Below are 18,709 nucleotides of genomic sequence, written 5' to 3'. Positions count from 1 at the left end.
TCTCAACAAAGCGGGCTGCCCTGCACACTGGGAGGGGAGGCCCTGCCAGCTAGCAAGTGCTAGCCCTTGAACTAGACAAAGCTACACCCAATTGTGCCCAGGGAAAGTGCCAATCCTTGCTCCATCACTGCTACCCACTACAGAGCCATAACTCCAAATCAACACTGAGCATGTCCAGTAACAATCCGACTTCCGGCTGAGCCAGCCAAGGGACACTGTGGACATATGATATAGGAGTGCAAGCCTACCAAACTTCGGGCATCCTTAAACTGTACCCTTCGAGGAAGGACACAGGCAGGCTGGCCCCTTTAGAGGGTGGCACCCAATGCCACATCTCTTTCAAAATGGGCAAGATGTTAGCAGGACTGGGCCACAGTCCACTGGACCAGCTTGGCATGTTGCCCCCAGTGCTGCTGCTCAGGCCTGCTGCCCGGGGCATGGTCAGGGGAAGCACTGCCTACTGCTGACCCCAGGCCAGGCCTGGCCCAGCGTGGTCCCCAGAAGCAGCCCTGGCCCAGCCTCACCGACTCGTCACACAAGAGCATCAGGATCTTCCTGGTGGTCTTGGCTGAAATTTGCTTGGGCAGGTCCAGGTAGGACTCCATCTCTTCTGCTCCTTCCTCTTCTAGAGAAGGTCATGGAGAAGAAATGGAAAAAAGCAGAAGAAAGTGATTTCCGGGCCTTGTCGACTTTCAGAAAGGACTTTAAGGACTTTCGATCCTTAAAGAGGCTTCATGAAGATGCCGTGGGTGTTCTGGCACTGTCCTGGGACAGCCTGCTGCGTGAGGGAGAGAAGGCCCTAGGGTCAGAACTGAGAACGTTCACAGCCTTCCCTTAATGGGTGTGCACAAGAGCCAAATGGGAATGCAGGACAGGACAGGCTAGGCTGTAGCACCAATCAGTTTATGCGAGACATGGGGCTAGGGGCAGAACTAACCAGGCAGCTGCATCCACCGGTATGTGCACTGGCTGGTGCAGTGATAAACTGAATCAGACCCTACACCAGCTGGCACACGCAAGAGTCAAATCTGAGGTCACCCCAGGCAGAGTTTCTTGGGAGGTTCCCTAACTAGACCTCTGGACTCAAACCTTGGCCACAGGGAAAAATCGCAAGATATGTGGTCCAACCTTGGAATGCTTGCATCAGGACTGGGCCTCCTCAGTTTCTGATGCCTGTGCAGTGGACAGCATGCCCAGGCACACATGGGGGACATGACAACCAGTTCATCTAGGTCAGCAGAAGACACTGCCTCTTCAAAGGATAGAAAGCAGAACAGGTTGGATAACTCTCCTAGCCAAGCTCTGCAGTAAGTGGTCTGGGTCTGTCGACGCACTAAGGTAGACTTGGTCAGCCAACAGACCTTGGGAAGATTTTCTCAAACCTGGTGTCACAAAGTCAATGACCTCCCAGAAACATCAAATCACCCAAGTGACACCTTCTTCCCCACATCGGCATCCCTATGGTGTCATCAAATGATCATTCCCCATCCCCAGGTGCTGATGTAGTTTGACAGCAAGGAGCAGCTACTTCCTTTTTCCCCACTGTGGACACAGGAGGAAAAAAGTAAAAAGAACTGAAACATTTGTCTCACCCACCTTCCTCCATATCTGGCCCTCCCCACCCTATTTGGTGGTCCATATGGGTGTGCGCCCCTCTCAACTATATAAACAGTATTTTAAAAAAAAAGAAGGGGGGCCATGTTAGCTACTCAGTGATCTCCGAGCTCCCCCACTCTGTACTTGATGTTCTCGGAGGCCCCTCGCCCTCCCGGGCTCCATGGTAGGTAACCTGCACGCATCAGCACTTCCTCCAGTATCTGGGCCGCTGATTTGTGCTGCCGCTTCTGAGAGATCGGCCCCACATTCTTCAGGATGGGTAAATCAGGTGCTGTCCAGGGAAGCCCCAGGTGGTGGGTGTGGATGATCCTGTCGACGTCAAAGGCTCGGTTTATTAGATCCTTGGCCTCCTCTTCGTTCATCAGCCAGATCTCCTGAAACTTCTCATCATCAATGAGATCAAAATGCCTGAGGAAGAGTAGTCATGGTGTGTGACCAGCCAATGCCAGGCCTCGATTTGATCAGGGTGCCTTTAATTGGCAGCAAGGCAAATAACTGCCATGGTCGTTTCTAGGTCGTTTCTTGGCAGTCCCAGCGCTGCCAATCCCACCCCGACACATCTCAGAAGGCAGATGGCCTGGGAATAAAGGGACAAGGAAACACAGCCCACTGGCCTCTTTTGAGCCCTGGGTCAGTTCCAACATAGCTGACACATCGGGTCTAAGCACAGCGCTGACACCACCACCTCTCTCCACTCTATCCTAGGAGAGGGGCCCCGGGCCCCTGTACCTCATGGCTTTCTGCAGTTCCTTGAACTGCAGCACAAGCCGTCTGTAGTCCATCGTCAAGGCCTGGTTCTCCTCGTGAAACTGCTTCACCTGCTTGGCGTGCTTGGATCTCAGGTTATTAAGTATGTCGTGCAGACTGGGGGAGGAGGAGAAAGAGGGAGACTCCGTCTACAACTGAACACAGGTGCAATGGACATACCTCTCCCCCACCTTACTCAGCGCTGCTGCAGACCCAGGTATGGGTTTGTGCAAGGGCAGAAAACCTCTCATATATTCCAGAATATGGCTGCCACTGTGACCAAGGAAAGGGGGGACCCTGGCAGGCAGTGGGACTGTGCGGAACTAGGTGTGTCTGAGACAGTCCAAGAGCCCAGAGCCATGGGAGGTAATCTCTTCATCCATGGTGCCAAGGAGCTGTCCTTGACACATAGCATGTGCACATTCGGGGCCAACCCCAACCCCGCACATTCACTCTGACCCAACTAGTATATGGTCACAATCTGCACGCTTGTTTCATTTTTGAAACAAGGACGGGAAGGACACCCTGGAACTGCCTGCTCTCCCCTCCCACAACACCCAACCCTTCCCTAATGCCATCACTTAACTATTTATAACTATCTAGTTATACACCCAGATGCCACCAAACTGGGATCTCTGAAGTGAGAAACTGCAGCTTCACTAATTTTACAGGCTCAGTGTTGCACCTGACAGAGCAGTCCCTTCATAAACACTTTTCAAACAAACAAAATCAAACTGTATGGGGGAGCAGATGGCATCGAAGTGAACCAGTGGATGGGGCTCTCTGTCTCTGTTTCTCTCATATGTCTCAGCTCTCAATATATTAGTCATTAAAAAAAAATGCCTGGATCCCATATGGGCACCAGTTCTAATCCCAGCACCCTGCTTCCCATCCAGCTCCCTGCTTGTGACCTGGGAAAGCAGTCGAGGATGGCCCAAAGCCTTGGGAGCCTGCACCCATGTGGGAAACCCAAAAGAAGCTCCTGGATCCCAGCTTCAGATCAGCTCAGCTCTGGTGACTGTGGGCACCTGAGGAATGTACCAGCAGATAGAAGACCTTTCTCCCTGTCTCTCCTTCTCTCTCTCTGTAAGACTCTGCCTTTCAAGTTAAAAAGAAAAATTTTTAAATGCATACATACATACATACATACATAATTTTAAAAAAAACACCTCTACTGCATTTTCTTAGCTACAGCTAAGTTTTAAGAAGCTCTCCAGGGACAGGGGTAACAGTCAGTGCTGAAACAGTCACCAGTGCAGTTAGGAAGCGTTTATGTATCCTTCTGTCATAGAAGTCACTGCAGCGAAAATTAACTCCAAGAGCAAACAGAAGGTCTTGCCCAGGTTTCAGGAAGGGGAGTGGAAAGAAAAAAATAATACACAAGAGAAGGCTCAACGAAGAAATGAAGAGTTTCTAGTGACCAGCAGGGGCTTGAGCCGAGGAACAGCGAGGCTGGGAATGTGGGCAAGGCTTCCCTCTGAAGACCCACATGGGAGGTGACAGAGACATGCTCTAAGCTGAACCGTGATGCTGAGACTGAGGTGCAGTGCAGGTGCAGTCAAAACAGAAAGCACAGGGAGATGGCCAGGCCCGGGCCTTGGAAATAAACTGGTCTGGATCTTCAAGGATCATCAGGCCAGAAAGGGCCACCCACTAAAGGGTCCGATAATGGAATGAACCAGAAAGAAGAGCAAATGTTTTAGGGCCAGAAAAAACAAAGGAAAGCAGCTCAGTAGCTGAAACTGTTAGAATGAGGTCCATGGAACAGCCCCTGTGCTGGTGACACCCAAAAGTGCCCTGCTGTGGTATAACAGGTCCCTATGGATTGACCATGTCCCTGGCCCACATAAGAGCACTCAATAGCCCCTGATGAGCTCTTCTACCCTCCAGTTCCTTAAGGACATAGCTTCCCTCCGCTGTGGATGACACAGCCCTTGGCAGACAAGCAACCCTGCCGATGCTCTGACCTTGAACCTGCCGATCAGTGGAACCACCAGCAGAAAATCCCCATTCTGTACAAACTGCCCAGTCCCTGGTGTCCGGCTACAGCAACTCGCATGAAGTGAGACACAGGTCAGGTCACAGACATGATCAGGAGCTGGGCAGGGAGTGGGCAGCAAGGGCAGGAGACTGCTGTGGACTCAAGTGGAAAGAGAGACAGCTGATCGGGAGAAGCATCAGGGCCATTGCAGGAACACCGCAGGGCCATGCTGCTCCTCTAGCTGGCACACCCAGCAGAATGCTTCCAAAAACACTATCCCATGACCATTCCTTGTGCTGTCAGGAACTAAGAAGACAAGTCTTAAAGAAGAAAGGCAGCGGAGAAGGAAGGGAAGGGAAACAGCAGGCAATGAGTTATAGCTTGTGCACAAGGTCAGCCGGGAACCTTGCCCTGAGCACTCACTTTGGTGCCCACACATGCAGCAGCAGGAGACTCGAAGCCATGTCCACGTGTCCACCAGCAGAGACAGGCGCAGTCACTCACAGTATCTCCACACAGTGGGGTACAAAGTAGCTGTGGGGGAGGGGGTTCTAGAGAAGCCCACCACCTGTGATGCTGACATCCCATATAAGTACTGGTTTGAGTCCCAGCAGCTTCACTTCCAATCCAGCTCCCTGTTGATGCACCTTGCAAAGCAACAGGTCTCCCCATGTGGGAGATAGGGAAGAAACTCCAGGCTCCTAGCTTCAATCTGGCCCAGTTCTGGTTGTTGCAGTCATTTAGGGAGTGAATCCATGGATGGAAGACCTCTCTGTATGCGTCTTTCAAACAAATAGAATAAATCTTTAAGATTTATTTATTTTTCTTGGAAAGTCAGATTTACAGACAGGAGAGACAGAGAAGAAAGATCTTCAGTCTTCTGACTCACTCCCTAACTGGCCGCAACAGCTGAAACTGAGCCAAGCTGAAGCCAAGAGCCAGGAGCTTCTTTCAGGTCTCCCACACAGGTGCAGGGTCCCAAGGCTTTGGGCCATCCTCTACTGCTTTCACAGGCTGCAAGCAGGGAGCTGGATAGGAATGGGAGCAGCCGGGATACGAACTGGTGCCCACATATGATGCCAGCGAATGCAAGGCAGGACTTTAGCCACTAGGCTACCACATCAAATAAACCTTAAAATAAAAGCAGAAAGAAATAACGTGAAAGCTCTGTAAGCTTGGACCAGGAGTTCAGGATGTAGAACACGGAGCAGTGAGCACGGGCATTTGGGTAAGGGAAGGAGAAGAGTGAGGCTGTATGGTCGCACATGGGCAAAGACATCCCAGCGGGAACAAATGAATGAAGTTGATAGAGGCCAGAACAAGAGCAGAGGGGCGAGCAAGAAGGACTTTTCTTGTTGGATGCATTTTCTTTTCCAGAAACCCTCTGAATAGGGGTTGATTATCTTTGTAAAGGCTTCACGGAAGGGCCTGAGATGCTCACCGGTTGATCTTCCTTTTCTGCTGTGATTTAATCACCGTATTTTCCTCATCTCGCTTCTTCAGCACCTGGAAGTTGTACTCAAGCTTCTCGCGGTTGAGCTGGTAGATGGCTTTCATCTGCTGCAGCTGCTGCTCAAGAATCTGGATGGGAAGGAGGACAGCAGGCTGAAACCAGGCCAGAAGAACCCTAGAGATCCGCCCCAGCCCTGGACCAGAGAAATCCATCATAAGAGGCCAATCGAGGGCCAACCGGATTAAATACAATCAACTCCAAGCTGAAAACCTGTGGCAGTTCACGGAGCTGTCAAGTCTGAGGAGGAGGAACTTGGTGCCACCTCTGGCAGACGGGAACACACCCACTGAGACCGCCACACACAAGGCTGCTGCCCCAGAAACCGGCACTTTCCTGGTCTGATCCTCCAGGCTTGCGGGACCAGTAGGGAGCCACTTGGTTCAGAGGGGACCAGACATAAGTGGAGCCAAGGGCTGAGAAGCAAGCAGAGCTGTGTGAACTAAGACAGAGAGACTCCAGGGTGAGCAGGTGGTGGCCAGGGAAGACATCACCAGGAGACGCCACCAGCGAGTGGGAGTCATCTGCCGCCTGAGGGGACAGCATGCTGGAGAGAAGCAACATGAGACCTAGGGTGAAGGGGGCATTCTGACACCATACTCCACCATCCATCCGAATGTCTAGGGTTCGAGTCCCAGCTTCTTGCTGAGGCACATGCTGGGAGACAAGAGGTGATGACTTGAGTACCTGGGTTCCTGCCAACCATGTGCAAGACCCGGATGGATTCAGTGCTCCTGGCTTTGGCCTGGCCCAGCCCCTGTTGTTGTGGACACCTGGAGAGTGAACCAGAGGACAGAAAATCTCCCATGTGCTCTCTCTCTCTCCTCCCCCTGCACCATGAAAATGAAAATCGATTGAAAACAGAGGCAGGAAAGAGGGCACGTGAGAGCCACCAGCACCTCAGCAGGTACAGAGAAAGCAAGATGGGCCGGCTGTGAGAGACTACCCGGTGGTATCTCCTTGAGTTGGGGAAACATGGTTAGAGAAGCAGGGCTGGGAAATGACCCAGCAGGCACAGTGGCAGGGGTCACCATGACCGCTGCTGAGACAGAGCAAGGCTGCGGTAGGGCCATGGCAGCCCAGGTGGGAAGGTCAGAAAGAGAAAGCCATCACAGGTAGAGCCCCGATCCAACCGCACAGGCTTGTGCTTGCACGCTGCCTCCAGGTACCCCGACCAGGCCAGGAACACCTACAGTGCCCACAGCCATCATGACCCCACCTGGGGTCATGGAAGGTCCTGCTTAGGAGGTGAGGCAGCAGCAGGTGGCAGGAGAGTCACTCAAGCACTCAGTGTGGAATGTCATGACCGCCACGTGCTGAAGGAACTGGTTAAGCATATTCTACTAACTACTGCAGAGGAGGTTATCATTGTTGTTGTTATTATTTATTTGGAGGCATAGAGACAGAGCGAGAGCAAAGGAGAATGCCTACCTCTTGGTTCACTTTCCCAAAAGGCCAGCTCCACCTGGGATAGCAAAGCCAAGATCTAAGAGCTCAACCCAGGCCTCCCCCTTGGGCAGCAGGAGCTCCATTCCCAGAGCCATCACCCCTGCTCCCAGGGTCTGTTTTGGCAGGAAGCTGGAATCTGGAGCCAGAGCCAGCTATTGAACCCCAATATAGGATGTGGGTGTCTTAAGCACCAAGCAAAATGCCTGCCCCTATTGCGAGACCACCTTAGTCTCCCTTCTGAGACAAATATTGGAACATCTCCTGTAGAGCACAAGAGTGTAAGATCTGTTCCTCAACAGATGGCCCAGGAGTGGACACACCAGTCCCTCTGGGGACACCTTATTGCATCTCTTAATGTCTCTATTCACTTAGTCCATTTTACATATACTTTTTTGAGTTAGACACTCCACGCTGTAAATATTTGTTCTCATTGCAAAAGCAATATTCACTCACTGTTGAAAATTTGGAAAGTACAGCAAATGAAAAAGACAGTGAAGATACAGAGGAGGAGGGAGGGAAAATGACCCAGAGTGCCAAAGGCACCCTCAGTGAACATACTGGCACCTCACCCTCCTGACAGCTTCCAAGATGGAAAAAACTATGTCTGCGCTATTACAGCCTGCCTGCTCACTAGATAATGTGACAAGAAACGTCCATGTTAGTAAAGCTTTCTCAGCATCACTTAACATTGTTATATGTTCTACTACTTAACATGTATCATTTCCCTACAGGTGGATGTTTATGTTGTCTTGATCATTTTCACTGTTACAAAATAATGCTGGGATAAGTTATGTATCAAACTTCTTTAAGGGAGACTCTCAGACATGACATGACGAGGCCCAAGGTTTGCAGTGAGGCAGAGTGTGGATCATGCTCCCACGGGCTGTGGACACAAATCTTGGCTCCCCACACACCATGAGCATTGACATCGGGCAGGGCAGAGCCAAGAGCCCCCAGGAAGAGGGTGGCCCTTGGTTGGGGCTACTCTGGGTACAGCAGGGAGCTATGGGAAATTCCACTTGCCTCTGTCCACCCAAATTTAATGTTGACGTGCACCAAATCCTACATGGCCAATGGGAGAAACTGACGGCATAGCCTCATTTCAAGCACAATGACCTGGGTGGCCTGAGGTGGCCCCAGGATGAGTGGCTCTGGGCACTCCTTCTTGAGCTGTCCCTGAATGACATCTGAGAAAGGAGATGTCAGCTTCTTTGCTGTTTTGGAAAGCTGTGAAGATTTATACCCTCAAATCTGCGAATGGCACCAGCCCTGCTGCCACTAACAGGCCCAGCTCTGGTCCCTACCAAATGGGCAAGACCCAGAGCACACACCAAACACACATGGGCTGGACACAAGGGAGGTCACTGTGCCATGAGATGGCTACAGCCCAAAAAAGGGCTGGGGGGTGACACAAGTGGCTCCTGCAGTCTTGGTGGGGAGCCAAGACCCAGATATCCAACACCTGCTCAGATAACTTGCAGGGCGCTCTCCCCCTTATGGCATCTCACTAAGCCCTTTCACTGACAGTACCTCCCAGATTCCTACGCTGTGGGACAGTTTTTATAACATTGCGAGAGCATGCCCTACCACATGACCTCTCATGAGCTTCAATCTTAAAGGCAGATGATTCCATCCTAATAATAATGACAGTGTACATGGATTATGTATATTTTTGCCTACAAACCTGAATATCCTAAAAGGTAAAAAGCATCAATGACATCATGATCTTTGTTAGCACTGATGAAACATTTCAAGTATTCCACCTACATAAACACAGTTAACAAAACACTGAGCTAAAGGAAATGAGTTATGTCTTTTTCTTTGTGATATGAAAGATCTTAAATCATGCTAGATTAGGAGCGGTGTGGGCTGGGCACCCCCAGACCTGGTCACAGCCTGTGGCTCCTTCAAGTACACAGCCTGCAGTGAGCAGCAGCCCAAACCATGACCTCCAAACTGCTACTCTCAGCTTCGGCTCAGGCTCCTTTTAGTAGCATTGATGTTACTATTAACCACCTCGTGTTGCAGTTTCCATCCAGAATCATCCCTGATTGTTGGACATGGGATTTAGTTGTATATATATATATATAAAGTAGAATGGCTTTTACTCAACACCTGTGTTCACCAGTCAAGGATCCAAAGATGTGATTTTGCAAATAGGTTACCAGGACTTGGATCCAACACGGTGTCCAGCGTTTGTGAACAATGCACAGAGACTGCAACTAAACCTGCTGCAGACATCCCGCAGGGCTCATGGACCCACACGCTGCCCACCCTGGCCCCTTTTTCTCCAGGGCCAAGCCAACCCAAACTCCTCTGTTGCTGAGGGCCAGCTCCTGCTCGCAGGCCCATGGAAAGAGGTTCCCCAAGAAAGGGTTAGAACAGCCTTTCTCCAAATCCCCGGCTCACCCCGCTTGCCTGCTTCCAGGGGCCCTCATGGGCCTTTCTGCCATCAATCTCAGCCCTAGGAAAGGCACACAGGACACCCTCTAGAACCAGGTACAACCCAGCCAGCTCCTGTCCAGCACACAGCACAGCTTGCCTGTCCTTGCTTTTACACATGCTTTCTGACACAACCATGACAGCCTGTGCTCTTACTCAATGGGGAACAAGCCCCTGGCAGCAGGGCTCTAACTGTGTTTACCTCTGAACTTTGCCCAACATAAGATAACAAAAAATAACATTGAAATCTTTTCTGATTCACATGCTGGGATTGAAGCTAACAATGTCTGAAGGTGAAAGGGACCATCACACCACGATCCCTGAGGTGCAAGGCCCCAGGTCAAGATGAATCACCTTGCCCAATGGCCTCTAGCAGTTTTATCCGGGGGTGGCAGAAGAGGGTAGGGAAAATCCCTTTCCAATGTCTTAGGTTCCTGAGCGTCCCTCTGCGCCAGTTACTGTCACCTTGACCTTCAGCCTAAATCACATGTGAGACTTTGTCCACTGTGGTGGTTTGTGACAGGTCTGAGGTTGAGCTGGGTAGAGCACACTTTAGGCTGAGTTATGTCAGATTTCTACCATCTTCCTGGTAGAATCAGTGCCACTGGATGCACATGTCGAGTGAGTGGAGCTGTGACTAGCAGGAGGCATTAAAATATCCAGTGTGTGCAGGGTGGGCAGTCTCAGAACTATGCATCCCCCACCCCCCAGTGAAAGGGCAATGAGTACTGCTCTGGCCAAACCTAAGACAGGAAAGAACGGTGATATAAAGAGCTACACCCTGTTTCCCAGCCTGAAAGGCTCCATGTGCTGCCTCCCATATCCACACACTCTAGTGTCAGCCCATCTGGGCAGGGACATCCAGGAGGGTGAAGGGGTCTCAGGCTCCCTGGCTAAACCTCACCTCCCATCTCACTCACCACCACCCCAACTCTCCATGTCCTAGAATTTCTGGCTTCATTCAAGTATCTGAACATTGGTTTAAGAACAAGAGGTAACATACAGCTCCCTGTTTCGAGGCCAAGAGTATGTCATTTTTCCACATTGATTGCTATATACATTCAGAAAGCTGCTTTCAGGAAAACCCTAACAGGTATAGCCCACCCCTATCAGAGACGTGGCATGGTTCTTCATCTTAACTCCAACTCTGTGACATTAAATGGGAAAACCTGAGCACATTCTCCAGACTGGTAAATGCACTTAGAGCCTAATGGGGTCTTTAATCCAACATTATGGCAGGAAGCTCCAGAGTAGGTGGGAACTCAAACATTTGTCTACATTGACCCTGAAATGAATCTGTGAGTGTGGCTACTGAGATGTAATTGTACTACATCTGGATGTCATTAGAGATGCATTTCTCCAAGATGATGCTGAAACAGATCCTTGGCTTGAGAGAAATCTTGAAAACCAGAACATCTCACTTCCTCCCACTGTAGGACACACCCCCATGGCCTGGCTGCCCCCACACACACATCTTCTACATGGGAGACAGCCACAAGCACTCAGCTTCATGACATCTGTTGGATGGGACACCCTCTTCCATACTCGTTAGGTCTAACCATTAGAAGCTTCAGTCCTACCAGGGCCTCAGGACTCCTGGGGCATCCTGGCAGCCCAGCTCCAGTGGCTTCCTAAAACAAGCTCTTCTTCAAGAAGCTGAGTTACAGCAAGTCCGATGGTAAACAGCTATTGCACATTTAATCTCTAGAACATCCTGGGCAGGCGATAATGCTGAAGCACCCACAGGTACTCCCCCGGGCCCTATGCAAGAGCGACGGCCGCACCTGAACATCCTGCTCCAGCTTGACTTTAATCATGTTGTACTCCTCGCAGTCCCAGATGCTCTGCTTGTTCAGCTGCTTCTCGTAGTCCTCCACCCTCTTCAGGCGATTGACGAGATACTCCAGCTGCAGACACAGGAAGATAGGGGAGTGGGGTGAGGGACCATCCCTGCTCCAGCTCCGCTCTTCAGGTGGCCCTGATGCACCTGCTGGCACAGGAGGTTTGACGGTTTCAAATCTTCTTCCCCTCCTTGCCCCAGAGGCATTCTAATGGCTTCTGGAAGCCCTAAGCACAGATTTGAACTCTCAGATCACGGCTCATATTGCTTTAATGGGATTCTCTCTGTAGAAATGCCAAGAATACTCCCTTGAAAAATGAACACAATCAGATGTGCAGATGCCTAAAAAAAATCCACCGGATCTTGGCAAAGCCACGTCTCTTTGTTCTGTGCGTCTCTGACATTAAGTGATAACTCCACACCCTTCAAAAAAATATGTCTCGGATGTTTGGCCTAGTGGTTAAAATGCCACCTGCATGCCTGCATCTCATATCAGAGTACCTGGGTTGGAGTTCAGGCTATTCTTGATTCCAAGTGCCTTCTAACAAGCATCGTGGGGAGCAGCAGGTGATGGCTCAAGTTCTTGAGTCCCTGCCACTCGTGTAGGATGTCCAGAATGAGTGCTCAGCTCCCAGCTTTGCCTTGACTGTCACAGGCATTTGGGATGGGACAAGGGGGATGAATCAATGGATGGCAGATCTGTGTGTCTGTGTACATTTCAAATAAAACTAAATAATTTTTTATAAAGGCAGATTTACAGAGAGATATCTTTCATCAGCTGGTCCACTCCCCAAATGGCTGCAATGGCCAAAGCTGGGCCTATCTAAAGCCAGAAGTCAGGAGCTTCTTCTGAGTCTCCCAAATGGGTGCAGGGGCCCAAGGACCTGGGTTACCCTCTGCTGCTTTTCCTGGTAATCAGCAGGGAGATCAATCAGAAGTGGAGCAGCCAGAACATGAACCGGCATCTATATAGGATGCTGGTGCTTACAGGTGACGGATTAGCCTGTTGAGCCATGACACAGGTCCCATAAATATTTTTTAGATGTGTTTTAAAACACTTTTGTGAACCACAAATATCCATGGCTGAGGCAAATCTCCTAGGAGACAGTGACAAGACCGTGGAACCTCTGGAAGGCTACAAAGGTAGTTCCCAATACCTCAAAAGAGATCTCTCCACAAGGCTGATCATAGGTGAAGTGTGGCAATATGACTCTGCCATGGCAATCCCACCCAAGGCACAAAAAAGGCTGACAAATGTGGTCATAGTCAATACCAGCCAAGATTCCACGGATCTGCCCAGGCACCCTCCCACAGCCTCACCTCCTTGGCATTGTGTGCCTGCAGCGCTCGCTCCCACTTCTTCTTATTACTGGCCAGTAGCTCCTGCCGCTCCACCTCAAATGCTTTCTACAACCAACAAGGAACAAGGCTCTGTGGGGCTGCCTGGTGTAGGCGGTTCCTGGTAGTATAAAAGGACTTTCATGTTTGCCAACCCCATATACAAAGTCGATCTCAAGTGTGAACTTGCCACATTTCATACAACCAAATGCTTGCAGGAAGAGCTGCATAGAAAAATCAAGTGTTAGAAAGACTAGACCTTGCAGACACGGCAAGAGGAAACCTGCCCACAAGTCAACTGTCAGCCAGAGGTAGGCAGCAGCTGGAGGGAGGCCAGAGCCCTGGTTGGCATGCAACCCGACCTTGACTAGGGTTGGTGCACTGCCACGGCCAAGTTCCCAGGAAGCAAAGGGCAACATGGAGCTTGCAGAGGTCTGGGCATGCAGAAATGAGTCTGAAATGACCTCAAGGGAGGGAGGGAGGTCCCCACCTTCCTGGCTCTCTTTCGTCTTGCAAAGACCTAAACCTCAACATGGCATTTAACTTCACGGTATCAATTTTCAAATGCTATTTGGCATTGTCCACTCTATCTGTTCCTCTCTGACTGCCATCCAGAAATAACTGATTCAAGTGTACCCAAGCCTGCGGGGTACAGCCTCCCTAGCTCCCCCACCATCCCCTTCCCTCACTTGTTCTCTTTCAAAGCACTTACTACCACCTGTTCAGATAGCTACTGGGTAATGTAGCTGCTTCTTGCCTAGCTATAACACAGATCCCACCAAGGCCCTCACTGTTTTCATGGCTGTGCACCTGTCCCATGCAACAGAATTTGGCACACAGCAAACCCTTGAAGCTTATTTGTTGACTAATGAAATGAGTGAGTAGATAAATTAGTAAGCAGGCATATCAGATCACGAGGACCTACCTAGCCCCTCTCCCCAGAGGTCTCCCGGGTACAGAGAGCAGGCCCCTTTTCCCAGCCGTCACCTCAATGTGATGCAGCTCCTGCCGGAAGCTCTTCATTACGCTCTTCACTTGTTCTTCCATCCTATCCAGCAGCAGGCAGATGTCATCAGACTGTTTCTTCAAGTCCTTCACATACTGATCATCTTTTATTTTCAGCTCCTTTAAAAGGAACATGTAGAAGGCAGATGGCTCATCAGTTGAGACAGAAGTGACAGGTGCCAAGCACAGTGTCCCCTGGCTCCTGCTCATCTGGGGCTGTAAGCACCAGAGATTAAAACTGTGCAAAGAACAAGTGATTTCAGAAGGGCCTGGGGATGCCCGAGGAGAAGCAGATGGGTGGAGAAGCAGGATTTGGCTCAGGGCACAGTCAGAACAGGATCAAGCTCTTGGACTATCCTTTGTTGTAAATCTCCCTGCCAGCTCCCAGAAAGCCTAGTGTGTCCCAGCCGAGGAGTCAGTGTCCCAGGTTCCAAGTCCCAATCCCTAAGAACATAAGACCTGAGGCGACATTTATCACTAAAGGGCATCTAGTAGGTGGAAATCATTCCAAAATCACTACAAAATCACTTCTTGTGATCAAAACCTTACCACTGGAAAAGTCATGCCAATTGGAAATGAAAAAGAAAAATCACCTCTGTTCCTAGGTGACATAGAAAACCTGAAGGTCCAACCCACAAAAAAAAAAAAAAAAATGCTACTAGTACTGATACATTCAGCAAAGCTGTAGGACACAAACTCAACACTCAAAAGCCAGTTCCACTCCTATTCACAAATGATGGACAACCCAAGGAGAAATTAAGAAAATAACTCCACTTACTGTCACATCAAAGGTGATGAAACAGTAGGGAGTAACTTCACCAAGAAAGCAGAAGACCTGTACATTGAAAAACCTCACACACACACACACACACACACACACACACACACACATCCTGTGTGTGTGCAACCCCCAGTGCTGGGGACTGTCCTTTCTCCCCACCGTGGACTACAGTCAAAGGCAATCCATCACAAGTCCCAATGTCATTTTCTGCAGAAATAAAGACATACTAATGTCACATCAGGATGGAATCTCAAGGGACCCTGAAGAGCCACACTGATCTTGACAAAGAACACAATGGAGGCCTCACATTCCCTGGCTTTCACACACCCCACTGAGCCGAGGTCCTGCAGAAGGGCTGACACTGACACGAAGGTAGATCCAGAGACCAAGGGAGTGGAACAGAGGGGGCCCAGAAACAAACCCCCTACAGAAGTGATATAATGCTGTTTTTTTTGACAAGGCTACACCTGAAAAAGGCGCAGTCTCTCTAACAAAGGTTGTGAGAAAACTACATAGTCACGTGTAAAAGAATGATTTTTTTTGTTTTTTACTTTTTTAATTGTATTTTTGACAATTTTTACATAGTTAATTAGGGCAGAAACATTCAAGGGCTACAGGAAAATGGGTAAGACTATTATTCCATATTGTTTCCTTCACATATCTGAGGTAAAGGGGGATTTTAAGGAAGAAGCCCCACCCAGTCTCCCACCCACCCCAGGTCCCGGATGTGGGGCATGCTCCAAGGGTCTTGCTCAAGTGGTTTTGATAGTTCAACAGTTATAAATTGCTGCCAATCTCACCACTCCAAGCACGATAAGGTCATTGAAGAATCCACTGATTAACAGTCCATCATAGAGTCTCTGTTTGCTCAGCTTTTCACTGCCAACATATAGCTGAGGTGGTTGATTGACTTGTTCTGTCCTCTGTCTTTTCATGATTAGGGTTCTGAGCCCAGCAGTTCGAATGGGGGCATCCCCAAAGAAATTTTGTCTAAGGTGTTCCCAGACCAGATTCTTGTATGTACTAGCAAGTACAGGGCCCAGCACAGTCCATTGCCCCAATGAGCTGGTGGTTGCAGTTGCTGGGCTAGTCCTGTCTCCAGCTCTGTCCTCCACTGGATCCAATGGGTATTGCAGTCCAGCCTGGCTTCGCCCAGCACATACTTGATCCTCACATAAACCAGTAGGAACTGCAGCCTAGTCGGAGCAACCCACATAATCCCCACCAGGCCTGCCCCCTACCCTGGTTTGCCAGTATGTGTAGCATACTAGTCCAGTCTGTTCAACATCCCATTCGGCTCTCATACATGTCAATGGGTATTAAAGCCTAGTTCCATCTAACCAGCTCAACTATCAAGCCCTCACAGATGCTGTCGGGTGCCTCTCTGTCTAGCCACCCCAGCCCCTGTCCTAGTTTTCATGCCCTCCCGTAGGAGTGGTAACCCAAGAGGGAGGAGCCCACTATTTCCCTCCCAGGCCTCTGCCACTCCCGGATTATGCACTCTCCAGGTGGTTCTGTGGTTTAACTTGATGGAATTAGCCCCCAGTGCCAGCTTCTGCCAGCTGATGCTGCGGCTAAGCCCAAACTATCCTCCTAACTGTGGTTTGCACCAGTAGGAACAATCAGCCCAGCCTGACTTTTCCCTGATCTAGTCCACATGAGGCCCACAGGTGTTTAGCCCTGCCTAGTCTGGTCTGCCCTCATCCCAGCTCACACTCTCCAGTGGGAGTAGCTGTCCAGCAAGGGAATCCCCCTATATTCCCCCTGCCGGCTCCGCCCCCTCCCTTCCTGGTTCTCATGTGTGCTCTTGGGCGCTGTGGTCACATCTGGTACAGGTAACTTCACCTTGGCATTCTGTAATGTGCACTGGTTTTTGTCACGACCAAACCTGGCTCGACCCACACTGTGCTGGTGCTTGGATTCGCCAGTGGGTGACATGAACTCGTCCAGCCTGGTCTTCCCCCAACCCATGCCAAATGTATGCCAATGGGAAACTTTCCATGGCCTGTTCTGGGCTGTTTGCTTTCATGCTTCTTGTGCTTACCTGCCGGGTCTGTGTCCTGCCTGAGGAGTTGCCCAGGCTCCTCCATCAGAACCTCTCCCAATGCCAGATTTTGCGCATACCAGGGGGTCCATGAGCCAGCCCTACTCAGTTCACCTCCTGTCCTAGCAGGAACAGTGGCTTTTCCTGACTGGCCTTCAACCCAAACTGGTTCTTGCCGTTGGATGTTTCAGCCCAGCCATGGCTCGTCCGTAACCACGTACGGCTCACACACGGCTCAATAGGGGTTGAGACCTAGCCTAGTCCATCGCACATCTACCCTGGTCCTCCAGGACACCAGAAGGTGTTAGAGTCTGGCCCGGCTAGGTGTGTCCAGTCCCAGTCCACACTTGTGCCAAGGGAGACTACAACCGTTTCCTATTCAGAACACAGCCCCTATTCCAGCCCACACGCCCCTTATTGGAAAGCTCAACCCAGCTAGGGTGTCCCCTTAGCTCCCCAACCAGGCCTGTTCCCAGCCATAGATCATGCACATGCCAGTGGTTGCTCTGATTCAGCTTGGCACAGCCCCTCACCTGTCCCGACCCCTGCCTTAGACACTGTGGTTTTGCGTCCCTGACTCACGCAGACCAGTAGGTGCAAGATCCTAGCTCAGAATGCCCTGTGCTCCATCCTGGTTTCTATTTTTATTTGTGGGCTAAGGTTTGCTCAGTCCTGCCCGGTACACCTTGTTCTATTACCTATTCACACATTAGCCAACTGTTGGAGCTACTTTGTGCAGCTTGTCCGAACCCCAGGTCTGGACCACATGTTCACCAGCAGGAGCTATGACTCACCAGGGGAGTTTCCCAAGTTCCACCACTTGATCCACTCCCATACCCAGTTCTGATACATATGATTGGGTTTTAGGCCAGTGCCCAGCGTAGTCTGCCTTCCATTTGGCCTTTTATGAGCTGGTGAACGTTTCAGCCCAGTCCACCCCATACCCTATTCAGGATGCACATTCAGGTGCTGCTGCCTTGACCAGTCCAAACTATTGTCGGTTCCTTAACCTGTGATTGATGGCAGGCTCCTTGGTCACACCTAACTTAGTCCATCACCACCCCAACTCTTGAACTAACATGTAGGGCTAGAATTTCCACAGGGTTTGGCCCACACATCCCGCACAGAATCTACCTCCGGATATGGTTCTCTGGCGTGCTTGTTAATGTTGTGGCTCTGTCTAATGTGACCCACCATCATGTCAGGTAATAGGATATGATCCTGTTAGACAAGCCCCAAGTCTTAGGTTTTGCATGGACTAGTGTTCGGTGGTTACCATTGTTCAGTGATTACAAATTCTTCAAGGGAAAAGTTACTCTGTCGTTTGGAATCTATAGGATTGATTCACTTCCCAGAAGCACAGTGGATTCAACGTGGTGCTACATAAGCAGCGATTTAAAGAAATAAAACCCCAGAGCTCATGGCCAGGTGGCCAGCGTGCCATTTGGTGCCAGGCTCCGCCTGCTGACCCAGGGACAGCTCACCATGTGCACGCAGTGGCTGGAGTCAGGGATCCAAGCATGGAGACGCCCTGGCCTAAGACCCACCAGCTGCCAGAAGGCTGCCAGAGGTTTCAGCCCCCAGGCCCAAGGTCACGCCCCCTCCAATCCCATCCCCTGCCCACTGATGGCAGTGGGTGGGCCCTGTGCCTGCCCGGGCCCCCGTGACTGTCCCCCTCGGTGTTCTCACCCTGAGGGGAGAAGCCCCCAGAGCCCAGGCAGGCCCAGGGACAGCTTACCATGTGCACATGGTAGCTGGAGTCAGGCGCAAAAGAATGACTAAACTTTGATATCACATAGAAAATGAATTACGAATGAACTAAAAACCCAAATGTAATGCCTAAAACTGTTAAACTCCTAAAAGAAGAGCTTCCAGACATTGGATTTGACAATAAATTCCCTTATAATAATACTAAAACTGTTAAACTTCTAAAAGAAGAGGTTCAGGACATTGGA

At 50.3% G+C, this 18,709-nt stretch overlaps 1 protein-coding gene across 2 annotated transcripts in view; it reads right to left on the bottom strand.

Moving 5' to 3' along the window:
- DRC1 (dynein regulatory complex subunit 1) overlaps positions 1 to 18,709 on the bottom strand; it is a 37,467-nt gene that overhangs the window by 5,620 nt on the left and 13,138 nt on the right. For both annotated transcript variants that reach the window (XM_040993947.1, XM_040993948.1), the window contains exons 5-11: positions 13,912 to 14,049; positions 12,907 to 12,993; positions 11,531 to 11,653; positions 5,787 to 5,926; positions 2,347 to 2,481; positions 1,790 to 2,025; positions 525 to 625 (exon numbers count right to left, since the gene is read on the bottom strand). In XM_040993947.1, coding sequence (XP_040849881.1) covers positions 525 to 625; positions 1,790 to 2,025; positions 2,347 to 2,481; positions 5,787 to 5,926; positions 11,531 to 11,653; positions 12,907 to 12,993; positions 13,912 to 14,049 — 960 coding nt within the window. The remainder of the gene's footprint in view (positions 1 to 524; positions 626 to 1,789; positions 2,026 to 2,346; positions 2,482 to 5,786; positions 5,927 to 11,530; positions 11,654 to 12,906; positions 12,994 to 13,911; positions 14,050 to 18,709) is intronic.

The sequence above is a fragment of the Ochotona curzoniae genome, unplaced genomic scaffold (genome assembly GCF_017591425.1).
Source record: "Ochotona curzoniae isolate NIBS_2020 unplaced genomic scaffold, NIBS_Ocur_1.0 contig_883, whole genome shotgun sequence".
NCBI classification, from domain to species: domain Eukaryota; kingdom Metazoa; phylum Chordata; class Mammalia; order Lagomorpha; family Ochotonidae; genus Ochotona; species Ochotona curzoniae.
The sequence above is the reverse complement of the archived record's forward strand: the minus strand, read 5'-3'. Positions and strand labels throughout refer to the sequence as shown.